Source organism: Rhinolophus ferrumequinum, chromosome 20 (assembly GCF_004115265.2).
Source record: "Rhinolophus ferrumequinum isolate MPI-CBG mRhiFer1 chromosome 20, mRhiFer1_v1.p, whole genome shotgun sequence".
Classification (NCBI taxonomy): domain Eukaryota; kingdom Metazoa; phylum Chordata; class Mammalia; order Chiroptera; family Rhinolophidae; genus Rhinolophus; species Rhinolophus ferrumequinum.
Genome location: NC_046303.1, coordinates 8,120,077 through 8,142,317, shown reverse-complemented (window position 1 = coordinate 8,142,317; position 22,241 = coordinate 8,120,077). Strand labels below are relative to the sequence as shown.

Here is a 22,241-nt window from a genome sequence, read left to right as displayed (position 1 = left end):
TAATACAGTAATGGGCAATGAATCCGTTGCATTCATAAAAGCAGTTCTTGCAATGTCCTAAGAAAAAAGACTGTAAATGAACCTTACGTACCTAGCTTCCTTATATGCCTTCCTTAACTTCCTTAGGTACCTAAAACTCTGAAACCCACTTTCCAGGTTTGCAATAAATACATCTATTACTCCTGCAAATTTCTAGTTTTTATTTTTCTAGTATTTATTTTTCAAAAAAAATATAAAGACTCCTAAAAGATTTCACAAGTTATATGTCAGCATCTATGTAAACAAATCCCTCTGAATGCTTTTACTAAAGCATGCTTAATCAGATTGTCCATTTTCATTATATTCTGAAGAAAACAAGATGCATTATTTTATTCCTTCCATAGGTATTTTATTCATATACAAGGCACTGGGCTTAATACTTTTAGAGTACATAAAAGACATGCTACTTATCCTCAAGAAACTTATTGACTAGTAGGCAAGGTTTTTTTTATACACACACATTAGAAAACGATGTATACTAAACGTATACCTCCCTTTCCAACATTTCATTAAACTTAAGAATTCCAAAAATAAACAGTCTGATGCCCCTGTAGTTAGCCTACCTAGAATAGTATTTCATTTTTTACTTTCAAAATTATTTTTATGTTCTCCCTACCAATATTTTCCAAAGTGGATCACTTTGATTTCTAAATATCTTTACTGACAAGTATATAGAGTTGCGTATCAATTTATCCAAAGCATTTTAAAAAGACATTCTTCACATACTATTAGGCATTGAAATACTCTTGCTAACGAATTCATGAATACAAAGAGTTTATCTAATTTCTTACAAAACTAGTACTGTTACCAACTTCTTTTACCATCTTGCCTATGCAATTATTCATGCTCATCAGGCTTTGTGCGTCTGCTTTGTTAATTATTGATTTGTGCTCTGCCTGCTTAGTATTTCTGCTGGGTACAGCATCTGCAGCTGTCCACTTGGCTATTTTTGAGTCCGCATTGTTTTTATGTATCTGCCAGAACAATGAACAATTCCATGTTTCTGAGAAACTTTTCTTTATACCTGTTTCTACATAAATTGTTAATACTGAGACAGAAGAATTGATGTAATTATCAGTTACTACCCCATTTTCAAAGTATTGATTGTAAAATAAAGTTTAAAATTTAATAAAACTGACTTTAATAATTTATGTTCACCTGTAAGGATTCACCTTCTCCCCTTTTTAAAGTTTTAAAAAACTTAAGTTTTCCAAAAATAGCCAAGAGTGCCATTGTAGTTATCTTACTGCAACATTATACTTTACTTTCATGTAAAGTGTCAAATCACTTTACTTTGATGGTCGTTTTTATGTGCACTACCAACATTACACTGTGGATCCTTTCGATTCCTGAATATCTTTAATAATGATTTCCATTCAATTTTTAGATTCAAAAGTGATAGGAAAATAGGAATTTTACTAGAACTACTATTCTTTTACGTGTGGTGGGATTTTTATGTTACGAATAAAGAACTTGTATTTTTCTTATTTTATCGGTAACTTTTATTGAGTTAAGTCATGTTAATTTGTGCATATCATGTACATGACACATGGCCAAGTATTTATGGAGTTTCAGGATAAAAAAAGTCAGTTCAAACATCTCTGTAATAAGAAAGGATTTTTTTTTTTTTTTTTTTTAGTAAAAAGATCAACATCCTCCCTTTTAAGGACTCAGAACACTTTGATCATTTACCTTCAACAGGGGAGTTGGGTAGTAAAGACCAAGAGGAACAGAGAGATGGCACAGCCTGGAGAAGGGTGCTAGTAAGTATTGCTACTGGTGGAGAGACAAATAACTGTAATATTTCCCTTTCTACAGCAAAAGTTCATTTTGTTGAGAACAGATCAAGCATATATTATGCTTGAAATTAAATTTCTTGAGAAGTTATTTTAGTAACTAAAAAGAATTAGAACCTTAAAATAAAATTTATTTACTTTTAAATTTCAGATGAGAGTTTAAAAGAATGGGGGGGAGGAAAAGCTTCAAGGAAATACTTTTGACTTTCTTTATTGTGCTATTAGAAGCAATTTATAACATTCTTATGCTATTGGAAAAATATCAGTTGAATAAAGTTAATGTAGCCTGTTGTTATAGAAGAACAGAGCAATTGTAGTTGCAAGACCCCAGATTCTAACAAGCACAAACAGAGGCCTCAGGACTAGCTGAAAACAATGTTTCTTGACTATAAAAGAAACAAAGATCGGGAATAGTTGTTTTCAAGGCTTAAAAAATTCAGTGAAGCTTGAGAGCTTTCAGGATGTCTGTGCTGAGCCAATGGAATGTTTGCAGTATGTCTTTTTCGGGAGAATGAAAAGCATAAGTGGAAACCCAGTAAAAGAATGCTTTATGAAACTGCCTCCGCCTTTTCACTTCAATGAAAATGGTCAGATCAGATAAAAAATCCTGGAAAACACTGATTTTTTTTTTTTAAATAGGATGTTTTGTTGTAAATGATAGGGGGAGGACAGATATTTTTTACTCAGACAAAAGAATTGGCCATGTTAATTATATTTTGAAGAAAACAAGGTATGCATTAATCACTCCATCCACAGATATTTATGAAGTGCCTGCTATTACAATGCAAAAAGAGCATGAAAAAACCATGATTGACCGTCAGACAACTTACTGATAGTGCATACATACACATGCAGACATAATGTGCACAGACCACCCCGTGTGAGTACAGACAGCAAGGACGCTGTGGTGAGGAAATCCGATAGAGTCCCAGTTCCCTTTGGAACTTCTGTTATAGTGGGAGACACAAACAACAGTCGACTTCAACGGTGGCATTTCGATAACACATAGGTGCTGTGAAGTATAGCAGTTCCGGGAGTATGCTAGATGGTGTCCTGGAGTAAGGGGCAGGGATCAGGAAAGGTCTCTCCCAGCAAGTAACCTTTGAGCTGAGATTCGAAGGATTAGAGTCAGCCATCGGAAATTTGGAGGGACAAGTAGTTTAGGTCGAGGGACTTGCAAAGGCTAAAGCCCTGAGAGGAGCATGATCTTGACATGATCCTGGGGTGACATGAAGGTCAGCATGTTGGAATTTGGTGAGCTGGGGAAAAGCAGTAGGAGAGACGATTTCACAGGTAGGCAGGGGCCAAGGAAGGGAGTTTGGATTTTATTCTAAGTGCAATCAGTAGCCACTGGAGGATTTTAAAGAGGGCAGTGACATAATATGACCTTTTTTTTAAAAAAAAAAAGATTGCATTGACTACTCTGAAGGCAATGGATGAGCACGTGAGAGTGGAAGCAGGGGCACCAGACAGCAGACACTTGCAGCCGGCCAAGTGAGGGTGATGACGGCTTAGAGTGGAATGGAAGCTGTAGAGACGGACAGAAGTAGAAGACCCAGGAAATATTTGTAGGCAGAGTAGGTCAGTAGGTGGGGTACCTGGATAGAGTAGGAGGAGAGGGAGAAGAAATAACCCCTAAGTTTTTGGCTTGAGCAACGGGGTGGCTAGTGGTGCCACTTACACAAATGGAGAAGATTGGGAAAGAACAGGTTTAGTGGGGAAATTCTATTTTGGGTAAGTTAAGTTCAATACACTAGTCAGCAGTTCAAATAAAGATTTCAGGTAGGTGGTTGGAATTTAGAGTTTGGAGCTCAGGGACGAGATCATGCTAAAGAGAGAAATTTGGGAGCCTTCAATATATGGATGATCTTTTGAGTCTACAGGACTGAGGAGATCACCGAGGTGGGTGTGGGGAGACAGGAGTGCTCAGGGTAAAATTTAGAGTTCTTAGTCATTCAGTTGTGAGGCAGAGGAGAAGTAACAAAGTTCTCTACACACACAGAATAATACAAACATAACTGCGTGCGTGTGTGTGTGTGTGTGTAGAGAGAGAGAAAAAAATAAAGAAAATTTAATACAGTTAATATATTAGGAACCTGGTTGAAGGGCATCCTGGAATTCTTTACTTTTTTTCTCTTTCTCTATGTATGTGTATAATTTTTGCAACTTTTCTCTAAGTCTGAAACCATATTAAAATAAAGTGGTGCCAATTGAGTACTAAAGTAGAAAATGACCTTGCTGTGGACCAGGTGAGGAATCTTCTAAGAAGTGCTCTTCAGCTGGATGCATACTTAGATAATCAAAGGTGTCGGAAGGGCATTCTGGCAGCAGGACGGGTGAGAAAGGCAAGGACACAGCAGACCAGTGTATGTTCCAGGAACAGCAAGTGACTGAGTTCTGCTCTTTGAACGCTTTCCTTGGCATTGAACACGATGCAAAATGAGTGGTAAAGTCATTTGCAGAGTAAAGGGGTAGAATGGGAAACTGCCAGATAATTTGATAGGGTTTGAAGCAGATAAGAGCAAAAGGATTCTGAGCCACATTGAAGGTCCAGTCAGTCGGGATAAATTTGAAATGAAATTGGCTCAATGCTCACAGCAAGCCAGGAAAAACAGAACAAGTACAAGGTTAGGGATTAGCCCTAAATGCAGCAAGCAGGACAAGGGGCCCAGGAGAAGGTACCGAAATGGTTTCCCTCGGGGTCTGGCGGGGTAGAGAACAAGAGTTTGGGGGGGTAGACCTGGAAAGAACCAGCGACAGGTTCTGGAAATCTTAGACGAGTCACAATCTTGTTTCCTCATCTACTATTTTAAGGGACTGAATTAGGTGGTCACTGACCGTTTTTACTTTTTTTTTTAAACTCCCTTTTCTCTTGGCCTCCTTTTCAGAATAGCTGGAACTACATAGCACGTGTCTTCCTGAAAAGGGCAAAGTGGGAGATTGGGGCTAATATGTGGCCGTGGCTACAAAGCAGGAGCTATAACATTTTTAGTTTGACCAAAGTTTGGGAAAGGAGAATGGTCTAAAGGTTAGGGATGGGGGGCTTGCAGGTTTAGTAGGAGCAAGAGAGCAGAACTCGAGATTACAACCAGGAGGCCAGTTTGGGGGTCTCAAATCTTGGAGATGGAGCACTTCCACATGTTGATTAGTGTCCCAGTGTGGCCAACGTGGGGACGAGAAAGGAGGTGAGTGCTGCTGGAGGGTTTGAGGAAGGTGAGGTCCGGGTGCAGGAGGCTGTGGTCACTGAGAGTCATCAGCAAACATGACGTGAGGACAGATCACATACCAGGCATGAACGGCACTGAGGAAGCCTGGGATAGTGTCACACTGTGAGAAGCAGGGAAGAGGAAATTAAAACTGGCTGTCCTGAACACCAAAGTTTGCAAGGGTTAATGAGGGAGTAGAAGAACCATGGTCTGGAAGTAGTATGTGAGGAGAAACTTTTGAAGTGTTTGGAAGACAGAGAAGTTCCTAACAGACACCAGTGGAGAACACTGAGCCTTTTTGTATCAAACTTAAGGAGAACATTTTATTTTTGATGTTCAATACAGAGACTTGGATGTTTAAGAAACACTTGTTGCTGCTATTTTGTAATATTTAAGAGCTACTTTAATATGGGATTCCTAAAAAAATTTAAATATAGGTTCTGTTGACATAGCTTTAAGAAATCTAGATATGGAAAAGCAAAGTTATTAATACATGAATTGTAGTGTGATAAGTACGTGAAATAATTCTTCCGCTTTATGAAAGGATTTATTATGGTCCTTTAAATATGAATTCTCTTAATACCCTTATTAATCACTTGAGAAAATAAAAAGGAGATTAAAGCTGTATACATTTTGAGAGTAGTCTATTGAATAAATGAAATATGCCTGTACTGTATTGGTTTTTGGAATAATACAATATGTTCACAAAGCACAATCTGTTTTCCTTCAGTTTGGAATACGAAACTCTAATTCATTGATTAAATTGAATCAGATACATGAAGAGTTGAAAAGAAAAAGAATCTGATGTTAAGGACCTTTAAACTGTGATGCTAAGGAGCATTAATAGCAGATATTGTAACAAAATAGCCCTTTTCAGTAACATGTATATAATAACACCCTTTGCTGGTTCTTATTTCTTCATTATAATAAATGTGTAAAAGAAGTGGCCCTTCAGCCAGATAACCTGAAGTGGAGAACTTGACTTTAGTCCTTCTTGATACTGCCTTAGTGTTAGATCTTGGCCATTTCGCTCCCTGTAAAAGCAAGAATATTTTTGTCATTGTATTATTTTGTGAATGAAATGAGAATGTGTGTGAACGTATTTTGAAAAATTAACGGTAAATATGTAACATTTAGAGTGTCCTCATTGAAGTAAATGCTTTCGAATTTTGTTTTTCAGCCCTTCATCAATTTTATGTGTGAAAGACATTATTATTATTTCCTTTGTTGAAAAGGAAGGATCAAACACTCATTTATTAGGGTCACCTTTAAGCTCTACTTATCTCTGCTTCACATCCTCAAATCTATTGTTAAATTAATGTAATAACTTGTTGTCTTTACATAAATAACTTGAGAGGTTGTGTTTCTTTTATTTAAATAACTAGGGAAGACACTTTTGATAATTTTTAGAATATTAACATCATTTAGGTCAAATTGTACAGCCAAGTACTAATAATCATGTGAATATAGAATACATTTATTTTCTCTCCTAACTTAATAACTGAAATAATTGTTTTTAAGAAAGCGATTCCAAGAGAAAAACATGGTTGCTATTTATTTAGTGCTTTAGATATAGCTCAAGCACACATTTATATTATTATTGTGTCTTTGGTGATCAAAATAAATAAATTAACTGAAACTTCAAGAATAGAAACAACCTAGGATTTGAAGGTAGGCAGATCTGGTTCAGATTATTAGGTGATGGTCTTCGGCCAATCATTTATTTAGCCTCCTTGTATCTCAGTTTCTCTATCTCTAAAATAGTAATAATAGTTACCTTACATTAATTCATTCAACAGATACCTATTGAATTCACATACTGGGTTACAGCTATAAACAAGAAAATTCCCTGCCATTCCACAGCTTACACTCTAGTAGGAAAGGTAGACAATAAACAAAAATACAGAACTGAAATAATTCCACATAAGTGGTAAATGCAATGAATAAAATCAGTCAGAGCAATAGGATAAAAAGTGACAGGGGGACAGAGAGGAGGGGTGTGGCTACCCAATCAGGGAAGTCTTCTTTGAGGAGGTAGCGAATTTGAGCTTAGACCCAACTAATGAGGAGACAGACATTGTGCAGGAACCAGTAAAGTTACTGAGGTAGGAAGGAATTTAGTTTTTTTTGTTGTTGTTGTTATTTTTTTTTTTTAATTGATAAGGATTAAGACTATTTTATTATAAATATAATATATGATTTTTAACCTGTTTTCGTTGCCTCATATGCTGTCAGGTTAATTTGCTTTCCTTTGTGCCAGAGCTTGTTCGCCGAGTAAATGCCTCGCCCCGTGCAGCTTCGTGGCCTGGGGCAGCGAGGTCGGAGCGGGTGGGTTCTGTGGAGTTCAGGGAACGTAGGATATGAGTTCACTCCCTCTATTTTTCTTTCATTCAGTCATTCAGTTTTTAAAAAATCCTTTTTTTTCTTCTTTCTCCCCAATGTGGAAATTATAAATCAAAGGCCTTTTTCTTTAATGTAAAGTGTATTTAAAGCCTATGAGGCTGGAACCTAGTGAAAAAAAGAAAAAGAGGGAGAGTATTATGATATTCAGAGGATATTAGGAAAGACAGGCAGGGTCTAAGTCACATATGACCTTGTAGATATGATAAATAATTTGGATAGTACTCTAATTGCAATGGAAGACATAAGCTGGCTTTAAACAAGCAGCTGACACTGCATAATTTACATTTTAAAAAGATCCTTCTCTATAAATAAATGGCTAAAACTAATAAGATAGTTCATAGGTTTTCAATAATCAATTATGTTCCTATATACTAGTAATTGGTAGTTTCAAAACATAATTAGAAAGATACTATTTATAAAAATAGCAACAACAAAAAAGATACATAGGAATTAAAGCGTTTAAAGATCTTTATGAAAGTACAGTATAAACATTTTTGGAAGGTATTAAAGTAGACCTAAATTAATAAAGATAAATATATTCATGAATGGAAAGTCTTGATATCACAAATTGTCAATTATCTCCAAATTATGTGACAAATTCAATGTTTCAATTAAAAATCTCAAGAGGATTTTTTTTCCATTGTGGAGCTCGACAATCTGATCCTCAAGTTTATATGGGAGAACAAGGGGACAAAATTAGCCAAGTCAATTTTTCATATGCTCTACCATACATCACCACTTATAATTATGGCAGCTCAATATTGGGGGAGGAACAGACAGATCAGTAGCATAGAATAAAGAGCTACAAAACAGACCTACAGATACATGAAGAGTTGATCTATTACAAAAGTGACATTACAGAGACAGGATGGACAATTAAATAACTGCTGCTAAGACATGTGGTTATCCAAATAAAAAACAAAATCAATCCAGGTAATTTAAAGACAAAACCATGAAAACCCACACTTTAAAATATTTAGAAGACAATATGGGAGAACACCTTTAAAATTTTAGGGTAGGGAAGGATTTCTTGAGACATAAAAAGCATAAACCCTAAAGGAAAATATACATACATTTAATTACATTAATATTAAACATCTCTGTACATTCAAGACATCCTAAAGCAAAAAGACAAACCATTAACTAGGAAAAGATATTTGCAAGTCCAGAAACAAAAAAATGCAATTTTCCCTGAAAATAGTAAACAAAAAGTCTAAGAATCAATAAGAAAAAGACAAATAATCACATGGAAAATGGGCAAAGAATATGGAATTGAAATTCACAGACAAGGAAAACTGAAAGGCCAATAAACACATGAAATAATGTCCATTGTCGTGAGCAATAGGAAAAATGCATACAAACAAGAACAGCAAAATCCAACGTATCCAAGTATTAGGGAGACACTGGGGTAGCAGGCACACTCATTTATATACTGCTGGTCAGAGTGTAAATTGTTACGATTGTTTTGAAGAGCAATTTATTTTTAGTATCTAGCAATAATACTGAAATATATTCATTGAAATGACCCTCTAATTATGATGTGTATTACTTTAAGAGAAAGTTTTACACGTCTGCAAAGGAGATATAAAGTTAGTTATTCATGGCATCATGGGATCTTTGGAATGAAAAATTGGAAATGAGCTAAATGTCCATTAACAGGATAATGGATACATAAATCACAAGTATATTCATACAATAGAATACAGCAGTGAAAATGAATGAAAGGCCGCTATAGCTGTTAGTGAGGATGAATCCCATAAAGAGAATATTGAACAAAAAAAATTGCAGACAGATATATACAGTGAAAATAAAATTTATGTAAAACACTATGTTGTTATGGATATATAAGTAGATGTAATAAAAGTACATATGTGTCATGGGAATGATAAACATGAAAATCTGGATAGTTTTACTCCCAGGAGTGGAAGGTGAACGGGATTAACGAAGGTCACCAGGAGACTTCAACAGTAAGATTATATATATATTTTAAACTAGGTGGTGGGTATATGGTTATCTGTTTTATTCACTACATTTTTTTAAATGAAATATTTTATAACACAATTTTTAAAGGGAGAAAAGTAATTCTGGCTTATAAACTGAAGAAATGAACTACCAGAGGGTAAAAATGGAAATAGGAGGCATGTTAAGAGACAACTGCAGTACTCCTGGAGAGTTTCTGGCACGTAGTAGTTGTTTAACAAACACCTGTAGCCATTGTTGTGCTAGTTGCTGTCATCATCACCATTTGGATAAAGACCAAAGATGTGAAGAAAGACAAACAAAATGTTTTGAGTAGTTATGTTGTGCTACGTACTTTACCTCTTTTAGTCTGGATTAGAATCGAGTTACTGTGTTTCCCCGAAAATAAGACCTAGCCGGACAATCAGCTCTAATGTGTCTTTTGGAGCAAAAAATAATATAAGACCAGGTCTTATTTTACTATAAGAGCAGGTCTAATATAATATAATATGATATGATATGATATGATATGATATGATATGATATAATATAATATAATATAGATATAATATAATATCGGGTCTTTTATTTTATAAGACCCGGTCATATTCATTTTTGCTCCAAAAGACGCATTACAGCTGATTGTCCAACTAGGTCTTACTTTCGGGAAAACATGGTATAAAGAATCTAAGGCTCACAGAGGCCAAAGCCAGAAGGCATAAGGCTACAAAACTTTCTAATGACTCATTTTTCAATGTTGTTTAAAACACACCCTCTCCCGCCAATATACACATCCCTTTCCTGTCTAGCACCTGAGAAAATTTCAAGCATCTTTTCTCTTTGGTTCATAAGTGGCATATTTTGAGCTAAATTTAATAGCTCGATTCACCAAACAAATAGTGCCTTATTACTTATTATAGAGTATTTTTGGATCTCCCTCAATTTTTTCATCTGATCCTTCCAACTCTGAGGAAGGCAGGGCAATTGATTATTCCTGTTTTACAGATGAGTAGAATAAAATCCAAAGAGCCTACATCGGAGGTTCTTAACCTTGTGACCATCAACTTCATGAAATCCTATGTTACTTTATGATTGAATGAGCGTTTTTCTAGGTAGAGGGTCAGTTTTAACTGCGTTTTCAAAGGCATTCATGACTCCCCCAAAAGATTTTAAAAAAAAAAACAGTGGGTTAAGTGATTGGCCCAAAGTTTAAGGTCACAGGGTCCTGGTGGAGCGGAAACCCCCATTTCTTCCCATCCCACACTGCGAATTCTTTTCATTGCAACCTACAGCATCAAAATTCCCATGAGAGATATTATGGGAGAAATACTTTTTTAATGTTTACTGACTGCTAAGATGGAAACGTTATTAAATATAATGCACCCTCTTACTGGGGAGGGAGTTTTGGTTTCTTCAGCGGTTGGGCAGTCACTCTCATCTACTGACGTTACTTTGCAGGTGAACAAGTCATGAACTGTCCTGTTTACAAGCCCTAGCACGGACTAGCTAAGTGGGAAATGAATCTGAAACCATCCGTATGTAACGTATTTTGCAAATCTGAGTCATCTATCAAGAATTATCATGCGACACAGCTCGATCCAGAGGTGGGAAGCGAACCAGGAGCTGAGAATGGGATTTTCATTTCTCCCGGACCGGTTACCTAACGTCTCAATGACTCCTTTCTCTCAGACGTGAGTGGGTCACTTCTCAGAATCCTTCCAGCTCTACCCCTGCACGCAGTCGGACAGGATTTAAAATGGGAAGCGCGCCAGGAGTCTGGGATACCAACTCTTCACCAAGTCTGTTGTTAGCCTCATTTTCCCCAGGAGAAAGGCCTCCTGCGCCCGAGGCGGGGTACTGGTCATCGGCCCGCAGTCTCCGGGGGCCCAGGTGACCAGCCTCTGACGAGGGCCACGCCTTCAGCGCCCCTTAGGGTGCAGGGGGGTGGGCGGAGACAACGCTGCGCAGGGCCAATGGGCCACGGGGATTTCAAACCAGGGGCTCTCAATCCTATACCTCGGAATGGAGGGAGGCGCAACGCCCTAGGTCGGCAGGTGCAAAGGGACCGGTTTGAACAGGGTGCGGTGTGCGGGCGTTGGGGGGTGGGGCTTCGGGCCAGGAGGCGGTTGAAGTGCCGGGAGCACCGCGTCTCCCGCCGGAGAAGAAGGTCCGCCCATGGGAACCTCCCCGCTGGGCGAGGCCGCGCGACCGGGCGCGGGGGGCGGGGAAACGCGCGCCCCGCCCCGCCCCGCCCCGCACGCATGCGCGCGGCTCCCGGCGCTGAAATTCAAATTTGAACGGCTGCTGGAAGCCGGCTCTGACACTGGAGGCTGAGGGCAAGAGGACAGTAGGTGGGGAGAGTTTCCCTGCTCCGGACTCCTTGTTTTCTCCAAGTGACACACTCAGCCAGCACTCACTTCTTTTCTTTTTCTGAATTTGAACCACCGTTTCCGTCGTCTCGAAACCGACACGCGAAGCCGGGGGCGATGGACCCGTTTACGGAGGTGAGAGAACTTGCAGCCGGCCATGTCTCCTCTCGGCCCCCAACTTCTCTTCCTACCTTCTGTCAACCTCGGGGCACCCCCGGCGGTGAGCGCGTGCGCGCGCGTGCGCAGAGCGTGCGTGCGGGGGGCCGGCTGCGGACGCCGGGAGAGGGTCGCGGGTGCGCCCTGCCCTGCGGCCCGGCCGGCTTTTCCTGGGACGGAGCTCTGGGAGGAAAGTTTTGAGTCTGTCCTGAAAGGCGGTAGTGAAAAACCTGTCAGCCCCGGTTATTGTAACGCCCCCTGGGACAGAGCCCTGTCCCCCTGAGAGTGAGGCTGAGGCCGGACGGAACAGGTCCTGCTGGAAGTAAAAGCGGGGATACCTTGCAGGGTGGAGTCAGGTTCCCGACTGACTCACTGGGGTGTGTGCAGCCGCCGCCTGGCAGTGGGATGGAATGTGGTTTGCGGGATGGGATTCGTGCGGCCCGCAGAGGAGCGGTGTGCGCTGAAGGATGCTGTTCACGAAATGACAGCAAAATATGCCGGTGCCTGAAACCATTGCATCCATGCCTGTAAAGTCCATAATAGTTCCTTCAGCTCGCCGGGAAAGAAGTTTCGTACTTGGGATTGACACTTTAATTGAAAGAAAACAGTGCTGGCTGAATAGGTACTAACCAAAGTTATTAGCCCGCGATTTAAAAAACTGGAGGAAAGAAAGAAACCTTTGTGAGTGTGTGTATGGAGCGGTCCATGACAGCAACATTTAACTCATCTTTTGTTCTTTGCAAATTGAATATGGATTCATTACATAGTTACTGTATCCAGCATTTCTCCAACTTGGACTTCTTGTTGAGAGCATCTGGAGACATGTTCGGGAGTTTTGTGTTGTCGGTTGTCTACTCCCCCTTTTTTCCAAGACAGTTCCTCTTTAGGTTGTTGTGCAAGTTTCAAACTGTTGTTTTTTGAGTTTTTGAGAAGTGGACCTAAAAATGTCTCTATACTAGATTTAAAAACTTAAAGTCTATGGAGAATAGTAATACTTTTTTTGTTGTTGGAAATGTAGTTACAATTCCCTAAGTCTAAGATAGTAAAAGTTTCAGCAATTAGCATTTACTTGTATTCACACACAACAGTATTTATTTTTCAAATTCTCAACCATCTTGGGGGAACACATCAATTTGTTCACCTTACTTTTAAAGATTTGAACAGAAAAAGCCAGAACACATTTTTGTATTAGATTTAAAGAATAAAGCTGGTCACGCACCATGTATTTTTCACTTAAATTGAAGTTGAAAAGGATATTTTTTACATATGTTAGTAACTTAGAATAGGATATTTTAAAACATTAGCTCTGTGTGTTCTCAATATTCTTTTTATTCTCCTGAGTAAATAACAGGAACAAAGCATTTTAAACTTGGCTGAAAATTGTACTTTATTTTACTTAAAAATGTCATTCTGAAGCTAGTACAAATCTCAGTTGAAAGAAACTTTATTTGAAAGAAACCTTTCATTTTAGAGTGTATTCAGAAATATGTATGGTTTAATAGGTATGATTTATATTATGAAAAGTTATGTCCGTTGCAGTTGGAATAAATAGCTTTCACATCTTTTCCTTAATTGGTAATGAATGAACTATTTGAATTGGTTCCAACCACTAGGTTCTTAATTGTAGCATTCATAACATTTTTGCACAGTGAAATGAACCGGCACAGTGCCTTGTCTGAAAAGTCAGTTAAAATGACTTTCTCAGCCAGTTTCTTATAAGAACCCTAGAACACAGGAAATTATTTGAGAGACAATTTTCTCAATTTTCCCATGCTATCCTACAAGCAGAGGAGAGACTTTAATTCATTACATTAATGTCGGAGCACTAGGGCTTAATTCTTTTGGTGACTCTGGATGACGAAGGCTGCAACCACCTTAAACTTTTTTCCTTAGACAAGACTGCATTGGTTCTCCCTGCTGTCACGCGTGCTGTCTGGCACACTCTTCCTCTCCCTGCCTCCTCTGCCTGGCAAACTGATTTAACCTCTTGCTCACAGTTTGACCTCCCTTCGTCAGAGGGAGTACTCCCTTCGTCTTCACAGTACTCAGCTCACTTGTGTTCGTTTCGTGACAGAACGTGAGCTTCATGAAGGTAGGTCTGTTCTTTTCCATTCAGAGATGTTTCCCTAACCTCAAGCACATCCCATAACATTCTGCAGAATTAATATAGAAGAGAGTCATTCAGTGCAAATTATTTTACAAATAGTTACATTCAACACTAACTGTTAGGACATTTTAGCAAATTTTTTTATTGTGGAAAATTTCAAATTACACAAATATAGTAATCGTTCATGCATCCATCACCCAGCAACACATGGCCGTATTGTTGCACTGTATCCCCCGTCTAATCATTCCCACTGAATTATTTGGAAGCAAAATCCTAGAGATCATGTAATTTCATACATAAATACTTCAGTATTTATCACTATGAGTAAGTGCTAAGGACTTAAAATGTAATCATAGTAAAATTAATCACCAACAAAATTAACAACCGTTCCTTAATATCAAATATTCTGTCAATGTTCGGATTTCCCTAAGTGTCTCATGCTTTTGCAGTTTGTTTGAATCAGGATGTAGACAGGGTCCACAGGGCAGTGTCTATCTAAAGTTCTTCATAGACCATCCAGAAAGAATGAATCCATCTCAATTCAGGGTTGAACAAGCAGTGAAGGCATGTGTTTATTATTCTGATCTGATCTATAGGCTGAAAACGTTAAAAAAGATATGAACTTAGGTCACTGCCAATAAGTTCTTAAAAAGAGCAGTTGGATTTAGTTGAAAGACAATTTATGGCCAAGTGTTTGAGAGCCCAGACTTGAGCCTGGGTTTGAATCCCAACTTGACACTTCGTAGTGATGTGAACTATGGCTTGTTATTTAACCTGTGCCTGGATTTCTTTATCTGTAACACAGTAGTAAAAACAGAACCTACCAAATAAGGTTTTGAAAGGGAAATGAGTTAGTGTGTGCACACACTGGAAGTACTCTATATTAAGTGATTTATATTAGTAATTGTTGTACTTTTTTAGGGGATTTCAAACCATAAACTTGACTACTGATAACATTGGTGTTAACCTCTGAGTTTGCAGATCTGCTTAGGGGTGGTGGTCATGCCAGTCCCAGATGAGCCTAGGGAAGGCCAGAGCGAGGTGTGCCAAGTCAGAAATTCCGATGTAGGAACCTTAAAAGAGAAAAGGCCACAATTAAAATGCTTTGGAAAGCATCTTTTCTTGTGATACAAATAACTAAACAAACATGCTGCTACTGTTTTGAATGGGGTTTCTCTTGTTTTCCAGAATTAAATCTCTGTATTGACCTAGGAAAGAAGGACGTAGAACACCTTGAAAATAAGTTAATTTATATTGAGTGTACGCTGTTTAAGAAGGCAGGGAAATCAGTAATACGTCCTAGAGCAAATTTTGTCAGAAATGATTTGAGGCGTGTGTGGCAGCAAATTGCTTAGGGACTGTAAACTTAAGTTATCTTAGATTCACCCATATGGAATATCTTGTTTCCCGATTATGTTAGTTATTGCAGTGCTTTGTTTTTTTTTATGGCTCTACTATGAAGAAGGAGGTGTGATATTTGAAAGAATATACTGTATAAACAAAAGAACCCTTAAATTCCTGATACACTGTTATAAGGAAGGGTGACTTAAATTTATTGAGCTGTTGAGTTTATGTACTTTATGTACATCATTTCACTTAAATTAATACTCTTTGGTGCTTATTAGTTTTATTTTACAGATTAGGGAAATTTTTTTGCTTATCTACTTTAATTTTTTTTTTAATCTTGAAATTTTGGGGATCTAATGTAGACAATAGAACACTTGTGTAAGTTTGAATGGCAAAACCACATTCTTTTGTTGTGACCAATTGCTCATAGTTACTGAAGATATACTGACTCACACATATTCTAACTGACCAGAATGGAATGTGGGCATGTCCTTGAATGAATATAATTAGGCTAGATTTATATCTGGGGAGTGATACATTTTATCATGGGGAAAATTGTCAGACATGTATGAATTTCACTTTTGAGATTGTGGAAGACTAAAGGGTGAATAAAGGTCTTGTGTTTGGAAGGCAGTTGGTTCATAAATTACCCTTTCAGTGACATAGCATTTAGATTTAGAGTCACTCCTTTCAATGAGCTTTAAATTATAAATCATCCCTAAGAAGAGGAGAGAGTTTTGCCTTCGAAATGTAGCTCACACATTTTTTGCATACTCAGAAAATTTTTAAAAATGTTATTCCATTTTTTAATTAAGGAATTAAAAAGGTCAGGCAGTTTAATTTCTTAGTCTGCTAAGCACTGAATCTGTGTTTGCAGTATCTAAGCTACACCGGTAATCTGCTCACCTCCTATAGTTGTGAACATTTGAAAGAGAATGAATTGTTTTATAGGGTCTTGTGTTTGTTTTTAGCACACTGACTCAAATAGGAGCTTCAGTTGTTCAGGGTAAGAAAAAGAGTATTGATAAACATTATGATATTATGGAATGGCTAAGATTTCAACTTAAACTTTTATTTTATATCGATATTTAATTAAACAAGACAAAATTGTATAGGTTTTTTTCCTCTTAGGAAGAGTCATATGTTTTCTAAGGATGAGTATGTCAGTTATCTCTTGCTGTTTACCACCACCCCAAATCTTGGTGGCTGTATTCATTTTGCTGCTGTAACAAACTACCACAAACTTAATGGCTTAAAATCACCCATATTTATTATCTTCTGTAGGCCAGAAGTCTGATGGATTTCACTGGTTAAAGTCAGGGTGTCGGCAGCATTGTGTTCCTTCTGGAGGCTGTAGGAGAGAATCTATTTCCTCGCCTTTTCCAGCTTCTGGAGACCACCTGCGTTTGGTGGCCTGTGGCCCCTTCATCCATCTGCACAGTCACCAATGACATCACTCTGACCTCTGCTTCCGTTGTCACAACTTCTCTGACTCTGACTTTCCTCCCTCTCTTTTCTCTGATAAGGGCCATTGTGATTACATTGGTCCAGATCATCCAGGATGGTCTCTCCATCTCCAGATTCTTAACTTAATCACACCAGTAAACTTCCTTTTATCTTACAAGGTAACCTAACCCATTCATAGGGTCAGGGGATTAGGATATGAATATCTTTGGGGGACCATTATTCTGCCCACTTACCTTAGTGCTTAAAACAATGACCATGTTATTTCTCGTGATTCAGTGGGTCAGCAATTTGTGTTAGGCTCATCTGGGCTGTTCTGTTGGTCTCCCCAGGGGTGGGGCAGGAATCTGCAGTGACCTGGCAAATGATCTGGGACTGGATGGCCTAAAATGGCCTTACGCATATGTCTGGTGGGCCATGCTGACTGTCAGCTGAGCCGTGTGTCTCCAGCTGGCTTACCCTGGGCTTCTTCACGTGGTGGCAGTGTTCTAAGAGACGGAGACTAGAAAATGCAAGACCATGAGGCTTGTGATTAGAAGTCACACAGTATCACTTCTGTCACAATTTGATGGTCAAAATAAATCATAAGGCCAGCCTAATTCAGGGGTGTGGAAATAGATTCTATCTTTTGAGGGAGACAGAAAAAAAAATTGTGGCCATTTAAAGTCTTCTACAGCTAAGTATATCCGCATTTTATTCCCCTTTTAGTGTTCATATTACATCTGCAATGATTTTGACATCGGAATGCTCATTTGGTGAATCTTTACTTAAATTACTTAGGATTTCACTTCTGAAATGTATTTAACTATTACCCTACTTGGCAATTGGTGGTTTTTAGAAAACAGTTGAAGTTTTGTGAACCTTTGACTAAATGGTGTTTTAAATATATGTGTAGAAACTGCTGGAGCGAACCCGTGCCAGGCGAGAGAATCTTCAGAAGAAGATGGCTGAGAGGCCCACGGCAGCAGCAAGGTCTGCGGCTCACGCTAAACGAGCCAGAGAGCCGCTTTCAGAAGCGAGTAACCAGCAACCCCTATCTGCTGGTGAAGGTAAGACTGTGAGGAAAAGCAAAATTTGCATTTTTTTAAAGGAGAGGAGCCCCAAACATTTTACTGTGTAAGTAGAAGATCCAAGGTCTTAGGGAGACAAGTGTAACAGCCTCTGGGGGAAAGATCAGCCCCCTCTTCTAGAGCCTATTGGACCAGAGCAGAGTTTCTTTTAACAAATATTTCAAATTAATTGGTTGAACTAGTTTCCCTAATCCAAAATTATTCTTAAAATCCCCAAGGGAAGAACCATAAAGGAGCGGGGGAACACTTACACTGACAGCGGGATGGAGTTTATCTACCCCAACAATGCCAGAATAGCTGACCACCAAGTTCAGATGTATCTCTGGCATAAACTGGGCAACGAAAGGCAGACAGACCGGCAACTCGTTGAATTAAATGAGCTTTTTCATTGTCTGCTAAACCAACTCTATGGTTAAGCACAGAGTTTAGGTTGTTACACAGGACTGGTGAAATTAAACACACACATACACACACTCACACTCAGAAACCTATCTTATTCTTTCCTAAATCCTGGCATCCCAGCCAGCTGTCTTAGTCTTTTCCTAGAGTGTGGGGTAGTCTGGACATAATACTTTTCCTTAGTATAATTTTAAAATACAGATAGAAAAAAGAGTATTATAGAAGGCAAAATCAGTGATGAGGGCATGGGGCTGGCTTATAATGATTTTGGAAGCTAACCATAGAATGATAATTTACTTTTGTATATTTATACATTTTGAAGTGAGGGACGGAAAGTTATATGTGTGGTATTCAGCCAGGAAAATAGAGGCCTGGCCCCAGTCCAGGATCTTCTGTTTTCACTGTGACAGGTTTATACAATCAAATAGTGAGTATCTATGTACTTGAAAACCAGTGGTTGGTACTACGGTGTGATGCTTAAATGGAGGCATTTACTGTTTTACATAAGAACTTATGTAAACTTAAAGAATTCTATATTTCTAGGTGGTATTGCATCTTAAAATAGAAACACTTTCAAAACACAATGAGATAAGTTCATGGAAAATAGATAAATCACAGAAGATTAGGAAATGTCATGTATATTTAATTAGATTGATGTCGATGAGGGCAACCGTGACTTCTCACTAATACAACTTTGGTCACTGCCGGGACCAGAATACATGGTTAGACCACCAATGAAACGGACCTCTTAAGGAATTTACATTCTTTTTAAAAATATTAATTTTCCCAGGAGCTATATTAAAACTCATTCCTGGGTAGAAATCATATGCCTTATATTTGGATAGCTCCTCTTTATTTTAGGACTTCAAAATTTATTTTGTAGGTGTTCATGGAAGTTTAAAATGTGACATGTTGTTCAACACTTGTGCTGGTGAATTTGTTTGGTACGGGCCAGATAAGTCAGTCACTTTTTTGGTTCCCTGCCTCTCTCCTAAGCCTCTAGCCAGATGCCTTTCTTTCTACCTTTGCTTATTATTGTCCATAAAGGATTGTTTTGAAAACAGAAAGCCTGGTTTCTACCCTTAGCTCAGCTGTATCACTGTAGGCAGGTAACCAAATTTCTCCAGGCTTGATTTTTCTTCTCTTAAAATGAGGCAGTTGGGTTGTATGATCTGTAGCACCCCCTAGAACATTTGCTTATTGTAGGTGTGTGCAATTTTAATTTCCTGTTAAGACTGTGTATTGTGCATATATTTTGAGAATGTTATTTGAATCTATTTTCATTCAGGTGTTTTAAACCATAAGTTCGTTGTCTTAAAAAGAAATCTCTCCTATCAGGTTTCTAAGTTACAGAAAGAAAGTAGAATTTTACGTATTTCATGTTGTAAGTAAAATCATTTCAAGGATTAGAGAAACATGATATTTTATTCATTGGTTGAGTCCCTACAACAAGTTTTTCATACTATGAGAAATACGGAATTTTGATTTTTTTTCCCCTTTATAATCTAGAGAAATCTTGTACGAAACCATCACCATCAAAAAAACGTTGTTCTGACAACACTGAAATAGAAGTTTCTAACTTGGAAAATGAACAGCCGGTTCAGTCAGCTTCTGCAAAACATCGTTCTCCAAGTCCTGTGTCCACTCAGGCACAGCCGCTGGCTTCCGCTCCAGCCTGTGATCCCGTGGCTGACGCGCCATCCATGCCAAGAGGGCAGAATTCAAGAGGGGAAGCGGCTGCAGCCTCATCAGTCAAAACACGAATGCAAAAACTGGCAGCACAGCGGCGCCACTGGGATAACAGTGACGTGACAGGTATACATTGCGTGGATGGCATGGCCCTTATATGTCTTTCAGTAAGGTTCAATTTGGTATGCTGAACATTTTGTTTATCAGTTAACTCCTGAAAGGTAGATGCTTTTATTGTATCTATAGCCTGAGCATCGGTCACTTGCAGATGGCTTGTGTACCTGTTGGTTGTTCTTACTGAAGTAGGCAATGATGAGGTTCTTAGAGTAGTTCGCAAAACCCTGACTTTGTAACGGAATTATCTTATATTTGCAAAGGCAAACAGAAGAGAAGAAACCACACTCTTGGTATTATTAGCTGACCTTCGGCTTTAATTCAAGAAATCCTATTTCATGGATTCACTAATTAAATAGGTGACTAAAGTATGCAGGGCTGTTTAATAGGAGACAGAACACTTACTGAGCACCTACAAAGCACGTTACTCAGCTAAGGTGCTGGAGACAGATGAAGAGACCTGATTGTTGCCTTTCATGGGCCCCTAATCAGATGGGGGGCCTGACAGCAGATTAACTGTCATGCGACAGGGTTATTTGTTCTGTGATAAATTTTATTTATCTCCTACCTTGTTATAAAAATAGCCTTGAGATTTCTTATAAAAAATTACCTACATTACAAAACAAGAAAAATAAGGAAATTAAGGTGAAGGGAAGGAGAAACAAAGTCAAGGGTAAATTTAGTTTATTTTAAATCCAGGCCTTAAGTCCCTCCTCACTTGTTAGAGAGGGTTCTGAACTTCCTAGCAGCCAATGGAAAGAGGGGAAACACTACAGTGACGTGACTAATGTTTATAAGCCAAAAGCACAACCATCATTGGCACTAAGCCCCGAGAGAACTTTCTTCCCTGTGTTCTCCAAGATGATTTTGTGCGAGCTCATAAGCAGAGAAGATTTCTGAAGGCGGGCAGTGGCCTGGCTCCAGGCTCAGATCAGGAAGAGCAGTTCCAACATGAGCCAGCGCAGTGCAGGTGCCCAGCTCAGGGGGGCCTGGGCCTTCCCCAGGAAGCGCTGCTCAAGCTTTTGCTTTCGGAACCTGGCTCCTGTGTATCAGAATCATTCCAACCACTGCCCTGGGCCCTCAGGAATGCGAGGCAGCCCTGGAGCCTGCTTTGTCTTTTTTTTTTTTTTTTAAAGCTACAGATAATTCTGTTGCACAGCCAGAATTGAGACCAAGTGATCTGAAGAAATGGGAACTACATATACTTCAGGCAGTCTTCCATAAATATCAATTTAACAGAAATTTTGATAAGTACTGGACTGTAAAACATTTAAGATTATCCTTTCTGGCAGTGGCAACAACCTCAAGAGCAAACATTTACTGTGTAAAGCGCTGGGCATTCTAAATATTTTTTCCTTCTAATATAGTATAGCATTTAATTCTTATAACAAACTCATGAGATACATCACACTCTTCTTCGTGTTACAGAAGAGGAAACTGGGTTCAGTGAGGCTAAAAAGCTGCCCATGGTCAGCAGCTAAAATTCAAACCCTAGTAGTTTGACTCTCGGGTTCACCTCTTGCTGGCCCTGCCTTGGCCTGGTGTTTTTTGGGCATGATATTCAGTGCGGATGTTCCATGTTGTCAATTATACATATTTATTTTAGTATTGTGCAGAGCTAGCCATGCCTTTTCATCTTGCCCGAAGAGGCTAACTACTAAATGTGCCTGAATAGAAAGATGCCCTTTCTGTTTTGTAGGAAATACCTGTGGGCAACGGAATGCAGATTTCCTTAAAAAAAAGAAAGAGGGTTGTGCTTTAATGTGCACGATCAAAACAACAGCCAAGACCCTAGATATTCTAGAGCTTAAAGCATTTGTAGCAAATGTTAACAAATACCTACCTCAGCCTTGAAAAGAAATCTCATGAAGGCATTATTTAGACTGCCTAATTTTAAGCACTGAGCCCTGTGACAGAAGGGTTTGTAATGAATGGTTTAGTGACTGCTAAACAGGGCTGTAGTAGGCGTGAGCCAGTTACATGTTGCAGGATTTCCACTGAGGTATCGTTTATCTGAAGCCTTTCTTTCTGACAGAGAATACAAGAGCTCTGTTAAGCCCATTCCTAAAACATGGTAACAACTGGCATCCGCTTAGAAGACATGCTAGAGGTATGCAGGAGGG

General features: G+C 38.8%; 1 protein-coding gene across 2 annotated transcripts in view; it reads left to right on the top strand.

The window, feature by feature from the left end:
- The first annotated feature begins 11,668 nt into the window (after positions 1 to 11,668).
- The window catches only part of ANLN (anillin, actin binding protein), a 47,785-nt gene continuing 37,212 nt past the window's right edge, over positions 11,669 to 22,241 (top strand). The window contains exons 1-3 of one of the 2 annotated variants that reach the window (XM_033088823.1): positions 11,669 to 11,907; positions 17,742 to 17,895; positions 19,825 to 20,130. In XM_033088823.1, the coding sequence (XP_032944714.1) occupies positions 11,890 to 11,907; positions 17,742 to 17,895; positions 19,825 to 20,130 (478 nt within the window). In that variant the 5' untranslated portion in view covers positions 11,669 to 11,889. The remainder of the gene's footprint in view (positions 11,908 to 17,741; positions 17,896 to 19,824; positions 20,131 to 22,241) is intronic. The other variant, XM_033088822.1, reaches the window with a different exon arrangement.